We start from the raw sequence: 22,703 nt of genomic DNA on the forward strand, positions 1-22,703 counted from the left end.
GAACTTTAACATCCAAACGTATTTACAGGCGAACTTGAAACGTCTATGAACAGGCGAACTTTAAACATCCACGAACACGCGAACCTTAAAAATCCGAACGTATTTACAGGCGAACTCGAAACAGGTGAACGTATTTACAGGTGAATTTGAAATATCAGTTTGCAGAGTTGTAATAATTGATGGTGACTGTACAGTTATTAAGCACGAATGGACTCACTGTTTGTCGCAAAGTGGTCGACCTCGTTGTATGAGTTGATCTGTTGGCGATATTGATGGCTTGAGCTCTGTCATTGTCTCCATTAATAACTGGGTGCAACATATCTGTGACGACGTGCTGATCCTGAACAACTTCCTCACATGAAACCGTAACCTCGCTTAATAATTGTGAAGCTGATAAACCCAAGTCGAAGGTTATTCCTTCTTCCACAACAGATGCTGTTGCAGGCGTGACAATCTTGCTCTGAGTAGTTGCGACAGTCTTGCTCTGAGTAGTCATAGTAGTACTACTAGATCTGGCAGTTGTTGATGTTTGTCGGGGCACTTTTTGTCCAATGGCCCGCAGGAGAGCGTCTGACATTTGTTGTTTTCTGTTGTCACTGACTCGTCCTGTGTAGGATGCCAAGCTGCTTTCATTGTTATGCCCTGAAATCTGACAAATGTCTCTGTTTTCAAATCTTTCACTATCAAGAATGGATATGCATGTGGCCCTTATGCAATGGTTTGTGTAGATCTTGGACAAGCCTGCTTTCTTTGAGAGCATGGCCATTGCATTGCCCAGAGTATTTTTCCCTACAGGGCAGTTTTTGTACCATGGTCCAGAAAGCGGTGCGCTGGGTTTTGGTGTCTGGAAGAACATGTCACACTCTGGGTGTAGTGATGCTAAATACTTCTTGAAAGAAGCAACATGGCAGTTTTTATCCCCTGTTTCATACATCCTGCCATTATTAGCTCTGGAAGCCATGTTATCTTCTCCCGCTTTCTTTGTGAGTTCGTCGACAGCTTGTGTTACATACTGACGTCCACTTGCACTTGTTTTAACAACGAAGTGATCTTTTTTCAGTTCCCGCAAGTTTTCCCTCCCTCTGCGGCAGATGAACAACATCAACTCAAACCCAGACTTTGTGTTGAAGTCCAGCCGGGGAATCGAGATCAAAGATTCCAGAATCATACAGTTTCTGAATGTCATTTTCATCAAGAGGATCATGGTGTTGGACATTACCTTTCCCTATTTTCTTTAGCTCAACAGTAGCAGCTTTATAAGCCTCGTTGGCCTTCGTGAATTCCGTGTCTTTTAATATGTCAATGAGTTCAGAGTACTCACGTTTGAGGTGTCGATTGATCCCAGCCCAGATGCTGTTTAGTGTTGCTCTTTTGTAGTGTTGGCCATCGACTCTCCTCGCTTCGACGTAAAACCTGCCCAAGATTGCAGCAAGCGACGGTTTATCCAACTTTTCAAAGTCACCAGGGAGACATTTTTCCTTCAGATATTCGCGAAATATTGACACAGCCTGTTTAGTAGCTTTCTTTGTATTATCTGCGTCTTTATTGAGCAAGATACTGTCGAATTCATCGTCTTGAAGAGACGCAAATCTTGACTCACTGGATGCCGCCATGTTGCACTTTCGATCACTTTCATGCAGCACACGTTCGTATACGTACAGTACATACGGCCCGGTGCACATTGTTTGCTCAAATAGACCGCGCCGTTAGTACTGACCACTGTCAGAGCTTTACGTACGTGCGATTGTCTGCTCAGTCATTGACACTGCACTGTTTGCATACATTGTTTTGTGTATGGTGCGGTGGGTGTAACCGACACGCAGCAACGTGGCAAAAAGCATATTGACTGCTGACCTTTAACCCTGCAAAATAACAACTCCTGACCTTTAACCCTGCAAAATAACAACCGGAATTGCCTCGCAAAACTCGCTCGTATAGGTAATGATTTTTCATAGTAGCCTTCTCATGCAGGGTGCCAATAATATAATGAGATGCTTGGTGGTACAAAACTTCAAAATTGCGTTAAACAAATACATACTGCTACTGAACGTTTTCGACGTGCACTCTTCGGAGTAGAAACCGCACGTATGAAACAAGAAGCGCGAACATAACAATATAAGCAAAACAAGCAAACCATTCAAGCGAAACAGTGCGTACGCTGATTGGCTAAAGTAAACATGATCGAGTCAGAATCAAAAGAGTGCCAATGTGCGTACAAACTCCTTTTGCCTGCATAGAATAGGACTGGTCAGCTGAATGAATGTAGCCTCAAGCATACGCAGGTGAACGTCGCTCCGGGCTCTACTGACTATGCGAAACTGTGACGAGGTGAAATGCTCAGCGCATGCGCGACTAGTCAGTAAGATTCATGAAAGCTTTCTCGCTAATACAGGGTGATTCCAATTCACTGTGGTAGAGCAGTTGAACACAAATATCAATTGCCTCGTCCAAGGGAACGTTAGTGAAAAGGCTCACGATGTCGAAAGAACACATAATAGTTTTGTCAGGTACATAGGAGCATTCGCGCATTGATTCTGCAAATGTGAATGTTGACCGTGCGCAAACTCAAACTCAAACTTTGTACCTCAAACTTCCGTGGAAAGGTAAACTCTCTCAAAAGTTTGAGCAGCAACTCAAGCAGGCTGTTTGTTCAACTTACTATGCTGTTGAACCACGAGTGGTCTTTACAACTCGACGCATGCTCTCCGCAGTACGCAAGGATGCTATCCCTATCACACAAATGAATAACGTTGTTTATGAATACATAGGGCGCACATCACAGCGACTTGCGGACCGCATCAAACAACATGTGCCAGCACACATACATAACAAGCAGCTAGTTGATCGCGCACAGCCCTCGCGCCAGTGTAAACGCCCCGCTGACAGTGCAGTCACCGCTGGTAACCCTTCGTCTGCTATCGCTCAGCACTTACTGACTAGTCGCGCATGCGCTGAGCATTTCACCTCGTCACAGTTTCGCATAGTCAGTAGAGCCCGGAGCGACGCTCACCTGCGTATGCTTGAGGCTACATTCATTCAGCTGACCAGTCCTATTCTATGCAGGCAAAAGGAGTTTGTACGCACATTGGCACTCTTTTGATTCTGACTCGATCATGTTTACTTTAGCCAATCAGCGTACGCACTGTTTCGCTTGAATGGTTTGCTCGTTTTGCTTATATTGTTATGTTCGCGCTTCTTGTTTCATACGTGCGGTTTCTACTCCGAAGAGTGCACGTCGAAAACGTTCAGTAGCAGTATGTATTTGTTTAACGCAATAATATAATGATTAGTTACACATAGATATCAATTTATAGCTTTATGTGGCAAGTACTCTGTGTTTTTGCATCCAGTAGTTATTAAGATTGAATTCCCAAAGGAGCAGTCGCAAAGTGTTTAATTGCTTAAATCAATTTGACAAGTAGAAAAGCTTAAGTGAATAATTTTTTTTTTTCACTCCTCGATTTTATTACCTGACATTTTACAATGAATTTCACCAGATTTATTAACCCCCCCCCCCCCCCCCCCGACATACAGTGTACATGTATGGAATCACGCTGAGGTCAGGTGCCGGGCACTTGGTCAGGCAGTTGGTCAGTCGGTTGGTTGCAAAATTTTTGGCTCTAACTACTCTCTCATTTTTTGAGCAATTGACCTCGAATTTGGCATGTGCACCGAGTATCATAGGAAAATGTGCAAGACACCTTATCTGTCTGTATGGAGTAATGCATTACCATCATGGTAACCACAAATTTTCATAAAAATCGTGCAAAATGTTGTGGCCATAATACTCTCTTATTTTTTGAACAATTGACCTAAACTTTGGCTTGTGTGACCACTTTCCTAAGTAGATGTACAAGACACCTTTTTTGTCAGTACAGTGAAACCCCGTTAAAACGAGGTCCTTGGGACCGGCGATATTACCTCGTTATAACCGGTACCTTGTTATAACCGTATGCATCAAAAACAAGGAAAAACATAAGCACGACGTCATATACCCATCATTTGCAATCAAACTTAAGAATATCTTTTGCGTTGTTATTACACAGTTTTGAATCATTATTATTGAGAGAATAAAGGGAAATTATTTGTGAATTGATTTTAAAAAGACGGGGAAAAAAGTTGGGGTTGAAATGCGTTAATTCTTTATTTTTCTTCCGAAAATCTCTTCGCAGAATAGTTGCACATTATGTTCTTGACAAGTAGGCCTGTATTATATTTGTGATTCTTTCTACACCTTTCTCTTCCTCTTGTATTGAACCATTCTGAAAGAATGTCTTTTGCTTGTGAAATACCGTGTAAAATGACAATGAACAAAATCAGATTGTATAAAATGCGTTAAGTTTTTCTGAACACCAGCCCAAATAGAGTAATATGCATGGCTTGATTATCGTAACTTTTGAAGTATTACGCTGTTGGTGCCCAGCGGGAATGCGATGATATCATGAATCATTTCCGCTGTAATAATGTGATCGTTGCACCCGAAGTGATTAAAAATGCGTTCTTTATTTCTTTTGAAAATCTCGCCTTTTGTACATCCATTCTTTAAAAATATGTGACAGGGAATTTGGAAGGCTGTGATCCTTTGTACGCAAGTCTGTACCTCATAGACCATTCTGAAAGAAAGAAAAATCTTCATTGTGACATGCAGTATTAAAATGATAATGAACAAACCCAGATCTAATAAAACTGTTGAATGTGTTTGTTTCTTTTTCTGAACACCGACTCAAGTAGATTAACATGTGTTATTCAACAATTTTTACGCTAATGTCACCAGGCGGGATCGCGTTGATTTCATTAACTATTTCGGCTTTAATCGTACACATTCATATTTACATTATCATTTGTTAAATGATGATAAACAAAGTCAGATCTATTCAAACTGTTAAATTTCATTTGTTTCTTTCTCAGAACTCCGACTCAATAAAGTAGATAAACATGCGTTATTTAATTTTTCACGCTGTTGTCACCAGGCAGGATCGCGTTGATTTCATTAATCATTTCGGCGTTAATCATACACACTCATATTTATATTATTATTTGTTAAATGATGATGAACAATCCAGATCTATTCAAACTGCTAAATGTGTTTGTTTCTTTTTCTGAACACCGACTCAATTAAGATTAAAATATGTTATTCAACTATTTTTACGCTACTGTCACCTGGCGGGATTGCTATGATTTCATTAATTATTTCGGCTTTAATCATACACACTCATATTTACTTACCAGCAAAACAAGTGTAAGTCGGAACTAAAAATGGAAAGGATATGATGAGTTACACACGCATTCCTATTGTCCATTTTTTGCCACGAGTGTCGCTACATGAAAAGTTTTTGAATGCCTTTTGTTTTTTTCGTTGTGGTGTGTTCTGACCTTCTATCACGCATGCGTATCTCGCGAAAAAGAAAATCGAATGATATTCAATAACTTAGTAGGAACATCGGAAGGTATTCCTGTGTCTTATCTTGTGGTTTACAAGAAAACATGGAAGGAACGGTACTCTGCAAAACGGGAAAGAGACACGGATAGCATGTACAGTTGAACCTCTCTTATCCGGCCTCCCTTTATCCGGATCTCTCTATTATACGTCGCCGTGATTTTTTTTAAATAATTACGGGAGGAAAGGGGGATTCCCAACTCCTTGAGAACTCCTACACAAACACACATGAATTAAATATTACTTCCAACATGATTAACATACATTACATCAAATTTCCTTCCAAATTCTTGCAAACACGAACCTCTTTTTTGGGGTCTGTTACTGAGTGTAACAATGAAAAGGTTGCAGTATACACATTACTACATGTGGTACCGGTACTACAATGGGCTACATCAGTACATGTGTATGTATATGTACATGTATAAAGCATTGAGTCTCCCGTATCCGGCCAAATCTCTTATCCGGATGAGCCCCGGTCCCGACTTGTCCGGATACGAGAGGGTCAACTGTATTCGGTTTTCAATGTTTCGTTCATTGCATGTTTGAAAGCGGCAAGTCAAGAAATGGAACCTCATTATATCTGATCAAATTGCTTTAGATTTTTCTCTATCATGATGCACCAAAATTGTCCTCGTTATAACCAGAATCTCGTTATAACCGAACTCGTTATAATCGATTCATTCTGCCATAAGTTTACAAGCAAAGGAAAACGGGACCGACGCAATCACCTCGTTATAAGTGGTTCCTTGTTATAACCAAACTCGTTATAACGGGGTTTCACTGTACCCTGTTATGCATCAGTTTGAAAGGAATTCGGCTGAAAGTTGGCACATGTAGTCAATGTAATGTATAGTTGTACAAGACACCTTTTTCTTGAGTGTTAAAAAAATCTGTTGCCATGGGAAATAGAGAGTTCTTCTTTCCTCACAACCAACATTGTACTCTCCATAACTGACAGTTATGAAATTTTAGCCCTCCAAAGTTGGATTACTTTTTTTTTTTTGATATGCTACCGTCGCTGGGGTGACAAGACCTTATATCTGCAATTTTGGTGAAAATGACTTTTTTAAATTAATGGTCACATAATTGGTTAAGTGATGTCCTGTCCAAATTCCAACTGTCTTAGTCCACAAATGAAGCCACCACGGCATGTCAAAGGAAAGGCTATCCCATTCGGTATAGTGCTTTGGCCGCCATGGTTTTTGGCTCTCCTGAACATTTTACATTTTGTAGATACGAGGTCTTGTCACCCCAGCGACGATATATATATACCGGGTGTCCCAAAAAAAGCGGAACGGTGGATTTTCAGTACCTTGCGTTTTAAAAGTGATATATTTTTTGACATCATTAGAAAGAGCATCTTCCGCAGAAGACCATGATACCAAAATCATTAAATTTGGTTCAGTACTTTTTATTCTACGCCAATTTTTGTAAATGCAGTCATTTTCAATTTTTTGCGACTTATGAGATAATAATTTGGGTGCGACACGCGTTCCATATGGTGAATTGTGTAAGCTCGTTGATCCATGTCAACAAAAGATAACGCTTTCATATTGGGAGCGCACACACACACACAGACACACACACTGTTTTTTCCTGGCCCGTGCCCAATGTGAAAGCTGTATCTTCTGTTGACATGGATCACCGAGCTTACACAATATTCACCGTATGGATCGCGTGTTTCGCACTCAAATTATTATCTCATAAGTCGCAAAAATCCGGCGAAATTTGACAATGACTGCATTTTCAGAAATTGGCGTAGAATAAAAATACTAAACCAAATTTAATGATTTGGGTATCATAGTCTTCTGCGGAAGATGCTCTTTCTAATGATGCCAAAAGATATATAACTTTCAGACCGGAAGGTACTGAAAATCCACCGTTCCGCTTTTTTTGGGACACCCGGTATATATATATATATATATATATATATATATATATATATTGTCTTTTTATGTTTTCAAGTTTTCAAGACCTTACTTGTGCAATTATTGTATCTGCTGTAAATGCCATTCTGCTTCTGATTTGTCTGAATTTCATAAGAATGTCCAGATGATTTGTGATGATGATGGTATTCATTCTGACGTGCTTCTGATTGCAAATGAAAGTCTCTCTGTATGCACTCCTTCACACCTCTGTTAATTACAGCCCCTCGGAGCTGCCTCGTGAAAACATCATGATGTGGATCAATGCCATTGCTCTTGTCCTCACCTCCTTGCCAGTAAATACACTGTCTTGTACTTCATACTGTGTAGTAACATTTTTTGTCAGATTTTTAGATCTGAAAAAGATTATGAAACACATACTGGAAAGCTATTTTTTTAATCAAATGCTCTATTTGCCCTAAAACAGCAAGATTGACCACAGAACAGGCAAAATTTACTAGGACAAACATCCATGTGAACTTGTCATATTATATGTATGCATAAGCAAAATCATTTGCTGTGCTTCTTCATGTTCACATTCTGGAAATAATCTTTCATACAAAAACATTTTCATATACAGTGTAGATCACATGTTACTACAGTAGATAGAATAAGTATACCTACTCTGTATGGTGCTAAAACCTTAGCAACCTTTATTTTGTAATGCATGCAGAAGTATTATTTTGGGAAGCAGTGCATCACAATTGGGAACACAAATTCAGATTAGCAATGCCCACATGAGGTGCAAAACCCTAGGCTGTGAATGCTGTGGTCTTGGCAGTGATACTGCAAAATGACTCTTAAAAAAATAAGTAAATAAGATAGAAGGTACCTGGTTTGCATCTTCAAAAGGATTTTGACTAACCCATGCTTAAATACAGTGTAGATGATGAGTTCTGCTGTACAGATCATACGCATTTTTTTTTTTTCATCACAGCCTTCTTCAGCAGCGTATCGAACCTTATGATATATGTTTCCTTCCAATAGATCATATATATTATAATGTTCCTTGCTACTAGTATCCATAGAGTTTGGTCCATCTATCAATCTGAACAGTCTTACCTAGATTCTAGCATTAAATCATGATTAGCCTTCAGAAGATTAGGAAATACAGTGAGAATTTAAACTTCTTGAGGACTGATAGGGTTGCTATTTGATATGTACATGATATGTGATTTGTACTTTTGTGTGGTTTTCACATCAGATGAAAATATGTTGACCCAAATTGATATAAATATATCCCATTGTGCAAAAAAAACAAAACATGACTTTTGTGGAATGTAGAAAAATTGCAAGGAGTATCTTTCATGAGTTGACTGTAATACACATCAGTGGACAACATCCCATATGGGCTCTTGCAACTTAAGGAGATGTATGCAGAGAGCAGTTTTAAATTTTCTTTTCCAAGTTATTCTTTTTTGGCAGAGTGGGGCTTTTTTTCTTGTAAGGTGTGTAAACAGGAAAATATCCAAAGTTTACTCTCTCTTTTGGCATCAAGTGGTGAGAAAAGCAGTTCCAGATATATGATAAAATTCCAAACTTTATTCAATTCCAAGAAGTCGGTATCTACCATGTTTAGAATGAAAACATAATATTTTGTGAAATAACTAGGTCGAATCGAAAGACATAAAGATATGTTCCTGACATAAAGTCAACAGAAATGTGTTGTCATTTTAAAACAGAATGTACATATGATAGTTTTCAGAATTCCTAGATTCAGTAGAGTAACTTAATTCTAATTTTTGTTTCTGTATTTCAGGAGTCCTACTGTGAGGTCATCCAGGACCGGATTGTAGAGATTGTGTGCAGTGAGCACCTTGGTTGGTCAAAGGTTGTGCCACTGACCTCCCGAACGAGCCTTACCCACTTGTTTGCAGAGTTCAACTTTGCCTCTACTCACCCGCTCTATACAGAGACAGCCAGTGCCTATGTCATTGCAATCACCCATGCCATATGGCACCATTCTAACATTGGGCAGCTAACACCGCTTCCACAGTGAGTTGACCATATGTGTACTTGCTTTTTCAGTCTGCTCTTGTACACTGCATGTCAATAAATCATTTCCACATGTCATCTGTTCCTCTAAAATAACAAGGTCCAATTTTGACCAAACTTGGCAGGAGATAAAAGTTGTTTGATTGGTTCAGGACCAAAAACACCATAGAAATATTGGGGGGTATATTTAATTTTGGTACTACTTTTTAGGCCAGATCAGGTCCCTAAAAGCAATTGTCTCAAATATCTGAAGCATTGATATTGGATAACATCTCTAGATCAAGTGGGACATAAGTGCTATTGTGTGCAGATATTTATGGGGGAAGATTTTTGTGGCATCTCCAGGGTGGACTCATTAATGGCATTGATCCTGTCTCTTCATAATGCATGCTAATCAGACTTGGCAGGAATTCTTTTTACGGGTGGAGAGTGCAAAGTTTTCAAAACGTGTTTGTGGTGTCTCCATGGGAGCCTTGGGGCAGGGATACTGTGTGCAAGAGCACTGAATTTCAGTCATCATCCTCTCTGTCAAGAAGAACAAGTTGTAAAAGTGGTTATTTTTGCACGAGTAATTTTTTTAACTCTGCTGAATAAGATGAATTTTGCATGGTTTTAATCTGTGGAATTTAGACATTTATTGACATGGACCATATGACAGACAAAAATATTTGTGAGTCTTTATATTCATGTTGGTTTTTGGCTGCGCGAAATGCATGAAAATTTCCACTTCTACAGTAATTGTATTTTGCATAGAATGACTTCAAATCATAATACACTGCACTTGTTTTGTGAGGCCTCTGAAAAGTTCTAGTTCTTATTCAGTAATGACATTCCATCAAGGGCTACAGCAAGAAAGTTACATTTATGTTTAATTTGTCTGCAGAGCCTTTGAGCATCATGCCCCTGGGCTATTTTTTCCTGTGTGTGTTTTTGTCTTTATAAGATTTCTTAGGGAGCAAGTCAAGCCCCATGTCAAGACAGAGGACCAGTTCCTCTTTATCTGCCACATTGTTGGACCATTCCTTCAGCGGTTTTATGAAGAAAGAACCAGGTGTTTGATTGAGGTGAGGAAATTCGTTCCTAAAGTGAAACACAAGTAAAACAATGAGACTACGGCTGTAAGGACTAAAATATTCTTTCCCATTAAAAGCAAATGTTCTTATATACTTCTAGGAATATCTTACCTTTTGTTTATCTCGTGACCAATGCTGCATTCTCTCTTGCAGCAGCCCTTAAGCTTGAATATAAAAAGGATAGAGGTGGGAGGCAACTAAAATAATCCCAAACTAAAAAACGACTGCGTACAAGGCTAGCATGCCCCATCAGCCCCCAACACTTCCTCGTTTCTCCATCACGCCATAGTTGCCCTAGGCTCTTATTGAACTCTCCAAAATTTCCATCAATTTTGGATTCTTCTTCTTGACCCTTTGTTGAGATGTATGCTTGCCTATTTTATGTGTAATTTCTGTTGACACCTTTGATAGGTTTTTTGGCCCTGTATAAAAGTCAGAAAAGTTTTTGTGGGGGGATCAAAAGTTTCCCCACTGAATTCCTTCTTACCCCAAGTTATGTATTGGCTTGCACGGTTTCATTAATACCGCTACTTTGGGGACTTTTTTGGTTTGGAGTTACCCCCCGACACCTCTCTGTGTCACTGCAGGGAGAAGTCTTCCTGTACACACAGGAGGATCCCTTTTGTTCGCACCCATCGTGTTTATACAATGACTTATTTTTCCTACTGTGTAGACTGGTGTGCACCTCGTATGGCTAAGTGTTTGTCTTGTGTTTCGTATGTGTTTCCTTATTTTCTCTTTTGAGAGTTGGTGGACTGTGTTGAATGTAATTTCTTTACTCTTTTGCAGAATAATATTCAGCTACCATGCCTCGCTCTAGTAAAACCTCAGCGGCTCCCGCTACGCTCTTTACCCCATCCCCCCAATTCAAGCTTTGTGGAAACAAGTGCAGGCAGGTGTGTATCGGATGATACAGCCAGTATGCCTGTAGCACCTAGTACCTCTTCCACCAGGACCACGATACTCCTGCCGGGGAGTCCCTCCGGTTAGGCCCCTGCTCCAAAGGTTCAGTTTCTCAATTGTTCGGGGCTATTTCAAATTTTTATTACTTTCGTAGATCATCGCAGTGCGTGTATGGCTCATTCTTCTACATACGATATTGCAGATACCTCTGTGCTGATATACACGTTAGCCCCCTCTGACCCTTCAGTGTACGCAACAAATCCTGCAGCTTCACGGGCCGTCCCTGCTGTGCAGCAGTCGGTCTCAGGCTGGAGGCCTGAGCTTGTTCCCTCTCCGGCTTTCCCTCCAATTGCCCGATATAGGAGTGGGGGGGGGGGGGGGGGAGATAGGTCTCAGGGTTCCTCTCTCTGGGGGCATTTCCAGGTTGGAGAGAGTTCCCACAGTGACTCCCTCTTTGGATAATCAAGGAGGGAGTCTCCCCCATGCGCCTTTTTGCCCCTTTCAACCCTCAGTTGCGCCTTCGGAATCTTTTTATCCGGATCAAGCCGAGGATAATTTTTCAGATCAGCAATCTGTTGCTTCCAATTCTGACATTGATAAATTCCACAGAAGATGCACTTCCCTCAGAAGACATTAAGAAAGCGGTCAGGGGAAGTTTGCATAAGTACATGGGAGGAAGACCCGATTCAGTTGGAGGGAGGGAATGCTTCCGCTTCTTCCCTCGCCAAAGGACTCTTTTCATGTTCGCCCCATGCCGACCTAGGGATCAAGTTACCAAACCATTTCGCAGATGCGATTTCGAGTTTGGATGATGAGGCAAAAATTGAACCCTGGCATGATGGAACTCGCTCTCCGTCAAGAGGACCATGACCAATTCTTTTCCCTCGCACTGCATACCCTTGTGTCAGTAAATCTTTGTCTCATTCGCTGGCGAGTCCTTTTCACAGACTGGCTTTTCGATTATTTAGATGAGCACGCAATAGCCATGACACTGGCGCTGCAGCCTGCATGCTTATAGCGAAGTCTGTATCGTGCGTGTATGTAGTCCTACATAATTACTGTACAGCGTGCGTAACACAGCGTAATCAATGAAATCACCCGACACATATACGGCATACTGATTTTAGACAGAAATAATCCAAGTTATATTGCGTTTTGTTATAAACTTATTATATCTTTAGATTGGTACCACAACTCCATCACAGTATACATGTATATCAATTCATTTTCATGAAAAGTGGACTTACATCACTTGCGAACAAACTCTACATATGCTTATAGTAAGAGTAGTTTCCTTACTATGTCAGAACAAATGCTTTCACAGACTGCAATTTCATGAAATTTCACTTCGTTGTCAATAAAAAAAAAATCACAGGATAAAAGTGTGAATAAACACATTCATGGGTTTGTTGTTTTCAACTTTGCATAGAGGTGTAAAGGTAAAGGTAGAAGAAGACAGTTACACATGCTTGGATTTGGGTGATGCTGCCTCTATAGAGATCTAAAGAGATCTCTATAGAGAGATCAGATTACATGTAATTTATTTTCCAGTATTAAACTTCCTACAGCTTTGAGCATGCAGTCACTCTTCCGAAAATCTACACATTGTTTACCTGGTGGCAAAGGTCATCACCAAACAAGGAGAATGTGACTTTGTTGGTTGTTTTGCAAGGGTAGTGGTATTTTGAAATCATGTTTGGCTTGATGCACTCCTTGCAGAAATAGTCAGAGGAAAAATTTGTGTCACATACAAATGTACATCCTGGTGAGTGCATCCTGGTGGACTTCTGACATGTTTGAGTCAAGTGTCTGAGCAAGGGCACTAATTCCCTTTACAAGGGATTTCTGAATGGACTGCACTTTCAAATCACGGGAGCATACTGGTTTAGAGATGTTTTCCAAAATCATGGAGTTCACTTTTGGTACTTCCAGACTCGCACCACATTTTAGGGGGCATGGATTTTTATCTGATGTCTCATGGCTTTGTCATCTAGCTTCTGTCTCATCATGAAATTGATAGTTTCTGCAGTGTCATCACCTACTGGATCACCCACCCCCAGAGTAGAAACTTTTGCTGCAATGAATGGGATCCTGTATTTTGGTTCCCTCTCTGAGGGTGCACACAAGTCCTCATAATCCACAGCTCCTTCAGAAGGATCTTACTAATCAGATGGAGAGTCAACAAAAAGCTCTGACTCCTGCTCTTGCATGGTAACCTCAGCGCTGTAGGCACTGAAGTTTGCTCACCCGGGGACCGGCTTAGACTCCATCCATTTGGTGAACATTTGCTCCAGCTTGTCGAGACCAGACATGACTTTGCCAGATGGTCCAGATGTGCTAGATTTTTTTCAAGGTTGATCTCATCTCAGAAACTGGTTTTGGCACTACCGTCAAACTTGTCTTAGATTCGCCTGACAATGCGATTTTGGGTTGGGGGGTTGGCTTTGCCTTCCCACTCTTCGCTGCCACCGCTGTGTTCTTTACAGTGTTCCCCACATCACCGGGCTTGGCTTAGCCTCGCACGGACGAGTCGGCGTGGCTATCTCTGCAGCTGCAGGGGTCCCCAAAGGGCTCGCCCTATCCTCGTGGCAATCATGTCAACAGTAAAAAAAAGCCAGATTTAACAGAGATTTTTCTCCTCTAGTAACCATATACCCCTTGAAAATGATGTGTTTATTGTCCAATAAAGGAAAGTCAGGTAAAGGAATATAGCAACAAAATACAACTTCCGATGTTGAAGGATTGCTTCGATGAAAATTAGCTCTAGATTTTGGTCATACACCAAGAAAATGGCACCAACATTATGAGTAAGTGCATATATACCGTCGGCATTCTTGTTTTGATTACCAAGACTGAGAATATGAGTAAAACATTATGATTTGGTACATTGATGGCTGTAGTTCTAGGGGTTTCAAATTGGGGGGACCGACACATTTTCTTCTTTTTCTCGGAAACCCACGGTCAAATTTGTGACCAAACCCAGTGTGTCATCACAAAGGTGGCAATTTATGTACTTTACACAATGACCCCAAGACCCCCTATTTCAAAAAAAAAAAGAAAAAAATAAAAAAATGAGCAAATGAAGATTGTTAAAAAATTGGAAATACTTGGAGTAAATTAATGACTTCCCTTTCGAGGTTATTCATAGTAGATAAAGAGATCCAGTTTGGCAGGGATCGAATGGGAGAGCAGTTTTTACGTTTAACCCTAAAAAGACTGGGGGCCTAAAAGGGCCCCCCCCCCCTCGACAATTTGTGCGATTACTGGCAACGCGCATTGCTTTCACCACGACGCTCTATGACTTTTTTCTTTTGAGTTTCCCCGCACATTTTGACGCTAAATTTGTGACACCCGGGGGTATGGTTCTGATGTTACATGTATGTAACTTTTTGTACGTGCACATCGAACTGAAAATGGCTCCAAAATGTGATTTTGTGTACAAAGTGAATGCAAATTGATATTTTTCACATGGTTCATATAAATATGCTTATTTTTTACTCTCAATGGCTGAAATCAATTTGTTCTAGCAGTATTGTTCTTCAAAAACGTCTGACATAAAATTTTGCTGAAAAAAAAGAACAAAAACAAAAGGTCAAAAAACAAAGAAATACATAAGAAATTCATAAAACAATAGAATACATAAGAAATAAAGTTTGATACAGAATTTTTTTTTCAAAAGTACATTTTCTAAGAATACCACAAAGAGTATTTGGACCAAAAATTTGCACTTACAGAACTTTATTTACTGATTTAGAGCAAAAAGTCTGATTTTTGCATAAATTAGCATAATTAATTGATATAAAATAAAAGAAGACTATTTTGAAAAATCTAATTATGTGATCTTGTAGATTACATTATATGCTACCTTTATGCAAATTTTTGCGGTGATCGTGTGATCCACGGCTGAGATCTCAAGGGGGAGGGGCCTTTAGGCCCCCCCCCCCCAGTCTTTCCAGTTACCACAATACCCCAGTCTTTTTAGGGTTAAGTTTTGTTTCTGTTTTTTTGTCTATGCAGTTGCATAGTCAAATTTTCTAAATACAGTATACTTGGCAGGTTTTTTTATGCCTCCGCCACGAAGTGGTGCCGGAGGCATTATTACTAGTGTGATGGATTATACACATGGACACCATGTTCTCAGGTAGAAATCTGCAAGAATGTGTGAAAGATGAACTTGCGATATTCGTGTGAACGTGAGACCCCCCGAGTCTCTTGGTTTTTAAACAAGTGTGTCTCTAGAAAATTATTCACAATTGTGAGACCAACATTGCTATTCATTTGTGCACTTATCCACACTTGCTGTGAAGGTGGATCATTGGAAATGTAGCCCTTTATCATATTTTGTGACAGCACCCACATCATCATAACTTATAGACACCGAAAAATGTGTCTTCCTCTGAGTGTATATTTGCATTGCATGGCAGGGTGCATTTGTCACTGTCCTATCTCCATATATGTCCATATCTAATTTTGAATTGTGGTATAGTGTTGAAGATGATGATTTACAGCATGAACACGACATAAACTTTACCCATCTTTATTTAGTTTGCAGATACATGTAGGAATGTGATAGACTGGACGCAGGCAAAAGCAAGTACCGGTAGATAAAAAGGCAGCAAAAGATTAATTGGAATGTTAAAAGAATCTATGATAAGTGCATTTATGAGTACTGAAATTCTTGTTACATCCTAAGTATTTTGCACTTCTTACACAAGTGTGAGCATATAAATGCGTGAAAGAGATCCTTCTTGAGAGTCCACATTATCTGTGTGTTCTATTATTCTTTTGCTACATTTTTATGTTGTATATATAAGACAATAGCATCACCTTAAAATGTGCTTTCTTTCATGTTACCATATTGTGAAGATTGCTGTGGAGTTGTATGAGATGTTGCAGAGTGTGGACAGGCACAGCCAACAGATCAACCATGCTGACACAATTTGTGACTTCTTGTATCCTTTGTTGTCATTAAAACATGAAGGACCTGGACCAGGAATATGTAGATTTACTGATGTGATGTTTACGAGAGGTAGGGTATTTTAGCACTCAACATCAAGACATTTACACTGTACATTGTAGGTGTCCTGCACGTGTGAGTGACAGACTGTAAGTACCATGTGTAGCCATAATGACTGCAGGCACTGAAGTAGACAATGCCATGTAGTATTGAAATCACATGATGAGACACCTTCTAGCTGTAAATTGGCTCAGGGTTTAAGGTACTTTGTCCTGTTAGTTTTCAGTACATGTGAAAAGCATAAAGAAGAGAACTGTCTATTATTGCATCAAACCATGACATAGAGAAATTCAAGTAACAAATACAAAATTGACATGATACAAACTTGACATGATAAGATTAAGAACTGTACAAAATTATACGAGTTACCAGTACTTGTATTATCGTTATGTCGTGAGAGCTGATATTTTATAGTATGTTCATAATGGGCTCAATATGCAAAGTTAACTGGCAAGAGAATTTGACCAGAGAGGAGAAATATCAAACACGAGATGCTAAGAAAAAAAAAGGGCAAAGGAAATGAAGGAAATCTGAATGTGTCAAATGAACCATTTTGTTCTAAAAGAGCAATTTTAGTGATACATGTATATTTCTTTTCTTTTTTATGCCTCCGCCACGAAGTGGTGCCGGAGGCATTATGTTTTCGGGTTGTCAATCCATCCGTACATCCATACATACATCCGTCCGCATTCGTTTACACGATAACTTCAGTAATATTGACTGGAATTTATCCAAACTTGGTCCAAGTATAAAGTATGATGGGGCAATTACTTGATTACATTTTGGGTGAAATTGGCCAAAGATCAAAGGTCAAGGTCAAATCATGAAATTGTATCCATTTACGCGATAACTCAAGACTGGATTGAGCAAATTTCACCAAACGTTGTTGGAGGATGATGTATGATGGGACAATTACTCGATTAGTTTTTTAGTGAAATCAGACAAAGGTCAAAGATCAAGGTCAAATCCTAAAATGTATCTGTTTATGTGATAACTCAAAACTGGATGAAGCAGCTTTCACCAAACTTGGTCCAAGGATGATGTATGATGGGGCAATTAGTTGAGTAGATTTCAGTGACATTGGCAAAAGGTCAAGGTCAAATACTAAAAATGTTGCTATTTCCCCCATATCTATGCAATGCCCCAAGGTATTTTCTTGAGACTTAGTGTAGACATGTACTACTGCGTAAAGATTCTCCAGAGAGAGTTTCACGTTTTAAGGTCAAAGGTCAAAATGTCAAAGGTTAGGTGAAAATGTTGCAATATCACTTTTCTCGCAAATAGTTCATTGTATCTTCATGGAACTTGGTACATACAGTACACATGTACTGACTGGCAGGGGTTATGTAGGGAATTTAGGGGTCATGGGTCAATAGTCAGGGGTCAAAGGTCAAGGTCAGCTCCTCAAAATTTTACTACATTGTATTTCCCTCGTATACTAGTTTATGCAATGCTTGCATTGTTAGTTTTAAAACTTAATATATACATGTATTACCCAATGGAGACCTAATGGAAATTTCTAGCCAGAAGGTCAAAGATCAAAGGTTAAGGGTCAAAGGCCAGGTTTAAATGCCAACAAAAAAAATCTATTTTGTACTGTAATTACACTCTTTCTTCATACCTTGAAAATTACTCAATGCATAAACTTATAAAAGGGTCGGTCAGAATTCTCAATTCCCCAAATATGTGTACCTGCACTCTGAGACAATTATAGCAAACCCAGTTCAAGGAAAGTGAACATACAAGATATTTCTGACAAACCTGTCATTTCAATATTTTGCCAGTTATGTGAAACTGTCATCACACATTGTGAAGACATTGTACTATACACCTATTGGGAGAATCATGCTCTATGGTGGAGGCATTAGTCGCCATAGCAACATTTTTAGTTTCTTTTTGCCTTTTGATGTCAACAAAAAATATTTGTGCTGGAATCCTTAATTCATTGTACACATATATATTTTTTAAATATGAGTTTGCATTCCTTAACCAGTGTTTTGCCCCTCAGCTACCACATGAAGTACATGTTCACAGGGGACCTGGTCAAGGCTGAAGCAGAGAAGGTCATCAAAGGACTCAAGCCTCCCCTTCGCACCAAAATGCGGTTTATCAGCAAGGGTGTGGAGAGCCTTGCTGTTAGTTCCAGACCTGCCTCCTACAGCATCAATGCACTCTGAGATGGTTGATACTGCTGCAGGTCAATCTCTTCAGCCCTACAGTTTACATCTACAGACTGTAAACGCAAACTGGGCCAAATGTGGTACCAAACCGTGACCGGTGCACTCCAAATAATAATCGCTTGTTTACAAGCAGAGCGCCACTACAACAAAATATTGAAAGGTTTGAATTAAAAGCCCGGGCCCAGCCCTCCACTGTAAATGGACAGAATTGCGGGGCGGAGTACCGCAATTGAGGCCAGGCTCAGCCCAGGCCTGCATTGTAAATGGGGTCTTCGACACATACATAGATGGTTTACCATGACCATGTGTATATTTCATAGCAAAAGGGTCAAACGTATCTTCAGATGCTGAGCATGGGAGGAATGCCCTCCCCTAAACTCTGTTACAGAATTTGTATGTGTTCAAAAACATAGAGTTTTTGGTTATATTATGCTGTTTGTAACAGAGAACAACACCATCACCACCTATTAAACATTCATCTGATGAGGTCATTTGTACCTGTTTGTTAGCTCACCTGAGCCAAAGGCTCAAGTGAGCTATTGCGATCGCCCTTCGTCCGGCGTCCGTCGTGCGTCGTGCGTTGTGCGTCGTGCGTCGTCCGTCGTCCGTCGTCCGTCGTGCGTCGTGCGTAAACTTTTTACATTTTCATCTTCTTCTTGAAAACCCCAAGACCGATTTTCATCAAACTTGGCAGGTAGCATCCCTAGGGGGTTAGGAACTCAATTTATTAAAATGGGCACCATGCCCCACCCAGGGGGCCCCCAGGGGGGCCCAAACCCCCCAAAATTAAGGAATCTGTAAAAATCTTCTTCTCTAGAACCAGAAGTGATAGAGCTAAGTTAATACTATGAGTTAGTACATTGATGACTGTAGTTTCAAGTTTGTTCATGGCAGAATCAGGGGTGCCCCCCTTGGGACCCAGGGGAGGGGGGTGGGGAAGGGTTCTAATGGGGCCTAAATTGTACATTTTCATCTTCTTCTTGAGAACCCCATGACCCATTTTCACCAAACTTGGCAGGTAGCATCCCTAGGGGGATTAGGAACTCAATTTGTTAAAATGGGCACCATGCCCCACCTAGGGGGCCCCCAGGGGGCCCAAACCCCCCAAAATTAAGGAATCCGCAAAAATCTTCTTCTCTAGAACCAGAAGTGATAGAGCTAAGTTAATACTATGAGTTAGTACATTGATGACTGTAGTTTCAAGTTTGTTCATGGCAGAATCAGGGGTGCCCCTTGGGACCCAGGGGAGGGGGTGAGGAGGGGTCCTAATGGGGCCTAAATTGTACATTTTTATCTTATTCTTGAAAACCCCATGACCCATTTTCACCAAACTTGGCAGGTAGCATCCCTAGGGGGTTAGGATCTCAATTTGTTAAAATGGGCACCATGCCCAACCCAGGGGGCCCCCAGGGGTCCCAAACCCCCCAAATGAAGGAATCTTTATAAATCTTCTCTAGAATCAGAAGTTATAGAGCTGAGATAATATTATGAGTGAGTACATTAATGACTGTAGTTTGAAGTTTGTTCATAGGAGATCCAGGGGTGCCCCTCTTGGGTGGGGGGGGGGGGGGGGGGGGTGGTTGGAAGGGTCCAAATGGGGGCCTGAATTGTACATTTTCATCTTCTTCCTGAAAACCTCATGATGGATTTTTGTCAAACTTGGCAGGTAGCATCCCTAGGGGGTCAGGATCTCAATTTATCAAAATGGGCACCATGCCCCACCCAGAGGGCCCCAGGGGGCCCCAATCCCCCCAAATTAAGGAATCTTTAAAAAATTGGGCCCTTATTGTACATTTTCATCTTCTACTTGAGAATGCCTGGTCAAATTTTAATTTAGATTAGTGACTGCGTGAAAGGTGAACTTGCGATACTCAGGTGAGCGCTAGACCCGCGGGTCTCTTGTTACTTTTAAGGAGCTTATAGTTACACATATCTTTGTCATGTCTTTATGTTTGCATCTTTCAAAGCGCAATGCTGCACAAACATAATTTTCTGTTTGACAATAATTGAACTTGACAATAATAAGGTACCATTTGTAGTCCCCACACTTGCTTTCATCACATTCCTGTCTGCACCAAAGTTGTCACCATACTTGGTTGATTTTGCAGCGTTCAGTTAAAGATCATTGATTAGATTCCATTAATCAAACACTGAAGTTTTCAAGCTTGTTTTAGGAATACCCTTTACAGGACAGTTTTGTTTTTGTGTTCTTTCTTGGCTTCTCTAGCACATCAAACACTGTTCTAGGTCCTTGCTGGCCCTTTGATGCCATCGCTTCTGTTGTCTTTGAGTGATGTAAACCGGCAGACAACTTAGCACTTCTGACTTTGCAGTTTTAAGGACATCCAGCTAAACAATATAGCTATCTTGATAATCTATTATGTCAAGTCACTGACCAATGTCTTTATTGACATATCCACTATTTGCTAATGTTTCTTGTCCTTTGAGTTATGATTTGTATTACTAGCCATTCTGATTCTCAGTGCAAAGTTTTGTTGAAACTTTCGGAATCAGCAAAGATGGCTTCTTCTTTTCTCATTTAACAATTTGAGCTGGTGAAGTGGACTATGTACTATACTGAAGCACTGATTTCTTGTATCCAGTTAAGATACTACATGCATGATGCAAAAATGTGAGCAAATGAGCTATCGCAATGCCTTTTTGTCAATAGTTTGTTGTTTAAGATTAATTTCACTCAGCAGCAAAGGAAGCACTAGATGCTTATGATTAAAGTATTATGGGACTAAAATTACTTCCAAAGTACTCGGTAATGAGGATAAAGGGACCTCATGGTTGAGAGTCAGCGGTCTTGTTCAGCTCAAGCACAGTGGTTGTCTGTTATCTGTCATTGGCTTTTAACACTGCATCTTCCTCACGAAAACATAAAGTTAGATTTAGTGCAAACTTGGCTGGGATTATTCACAGGGGGTACAAAGTTGTTCAAATTGTTGAGATGGTCTGCATGTATAGAGGCTGAGGGTTTGGTGCAAAAGCCCAAAAAGTAAGTTCCTAAGGTCTTCTTCAAGTCTAGAAAAGTACAAATGATTTGTACCAAATTTAGATACTGTTATAGATGAAGAGAAAGAGTTAATTACAGTGGATATATCAGTAGGTTGAGGCTCAATCGTAAGTACTAACATTTTCATCTCTTCAATGTGAATGCCTTTTCTGTACAAGACTTAGTAGGAAACATATCCCTAGAAGCAGTTACCGGTAGCACAAAATTTTGAAATTACTGTGGTGACACCTGTAAAGACCCAGGGAGAGTGTCCCAGATGCAAATTTGTGTGTTTATCATGCAGTTGCTTTTATGCCTCCGCCATAAAGTGGTGCCGGAGGCATTATGTTTTCGGGTTGTCCGTCCGTCCATCCGTCCCTCCCTCCATCCTTCCATCTGTAATCAATTTTGTGGACAGCCATTTGAGGTATTCTAATGAAACTTGGCATGTATATGTACTTGTATGAGTGGGGGAAGTTGTGCCTATCAACTTTTGGGTGCACATGCTCATCAAGGTCAAAGGTCAAGGTCAAATGCTTAAAACTTCACTATTTTTCCCGTAACTATGTAATGCCTGAAGGTATTTTCTTGAAAATTTTGTATACATGTATTACCAAATGAAGATTCTCCAGGGAGAGTTTTGGGTTATGAGGTTAAAGGTCAAAGGTTAAGTGAAAATGGTAAAATATCACGTTTTTCTCCATATCTCGCAAATGGTTTCAGGTATCTTCGTGGAACTGTTCTTTCTTATTACTTTTCGCAGACATGGGTGTTGGAAAATACCTTGAAAACAAAATCCATGGATGGTTTGAGATAAACGTGAAGCAAACATGCCTGGGGCAGGCAATTGTACAGCAAATGCATAGAACATGCCAGGTATGATTTATGAACAATACAGCAACAGGGAAGCTTTGCGTATATAAGGCCTATATAATCAAGGGGGAAAATAACATGTCTGATGTATAAAGTCAGACCTGTCTGTAACTGTAATCCAAGGGAGACGGAAAAGTGGCCGTTATAGAAAGGTGGCCGGTATAGACAGGTTCTTTAACATGATTTTTCTCTCGGAGGGAATTGGCAGGTGGCGACTATAGACGGTTGGTCGCTAAGACATGTCTGATTGTATTGAAAAAAAAATCATCAACAACAACATTAATCTTGTCTTACTTTTG

General features: G+C 40.2%; 1 protein-coding gene and 1 pseudogene across 1 annotated transcript in view; one reads left to right on the top strand and one right to left on the bottom strand.

Annotated features, from left to right (window-relative positions):
- The window catches only part of LOC139740695 (mediator of RNA polymerase II transcription subunit 23-like), a 122,473-nt gene extending 103,030 nt beyond the window's left edge, over positions 1-19,443 (top strand). The window contains exons 30-34 of the mRNA XM_071651265.1: positions 7,589-7,661; positions 9,125-9,360; positions 10,304-10,424; positions 16,203-16,288; positions 18,362-19,443. Of these exons, the coding sequence (XP_071507366.1) occupies positions 7,589-7,661; positions 9,125-9,360; positions 10,304-10,424; positions 16,203-16,288; positions 18,362-18,530 (685 nt within the window). The 3' untranslated portion in view covers positions 18,531-19,443. The remainder of the gene's footprint in view (positions 1-7,588; positions 7,662-9,124; positions 9,361-10,303; positions 10,425-16,202; positions 16,289-18,361) is intronic.
- Positions 155-1,613, bottom strand: LOC139740696 (uncharacterized; annotated as a pseudogene).
- Positions 19,444-22,703: the final 3,260 nt, after the last annotated feature.

This window comes from Diadema antillarum, unplaced genomic scaffold, assembly GCF_040938485.1.
Source record: "Diadema antillarum isolate AM-2024a unplaced genomic scaffold, OU_Dant_1.0 seq00000875_RagTag, whole genome shotgun sequence".
NCBI classification, from domain to species: Eukaryota; Metazoa; Echinodermata; class Echinoidea; order Diadematoida; family Diadematidae; genus Diadema; species Diadema antillarum.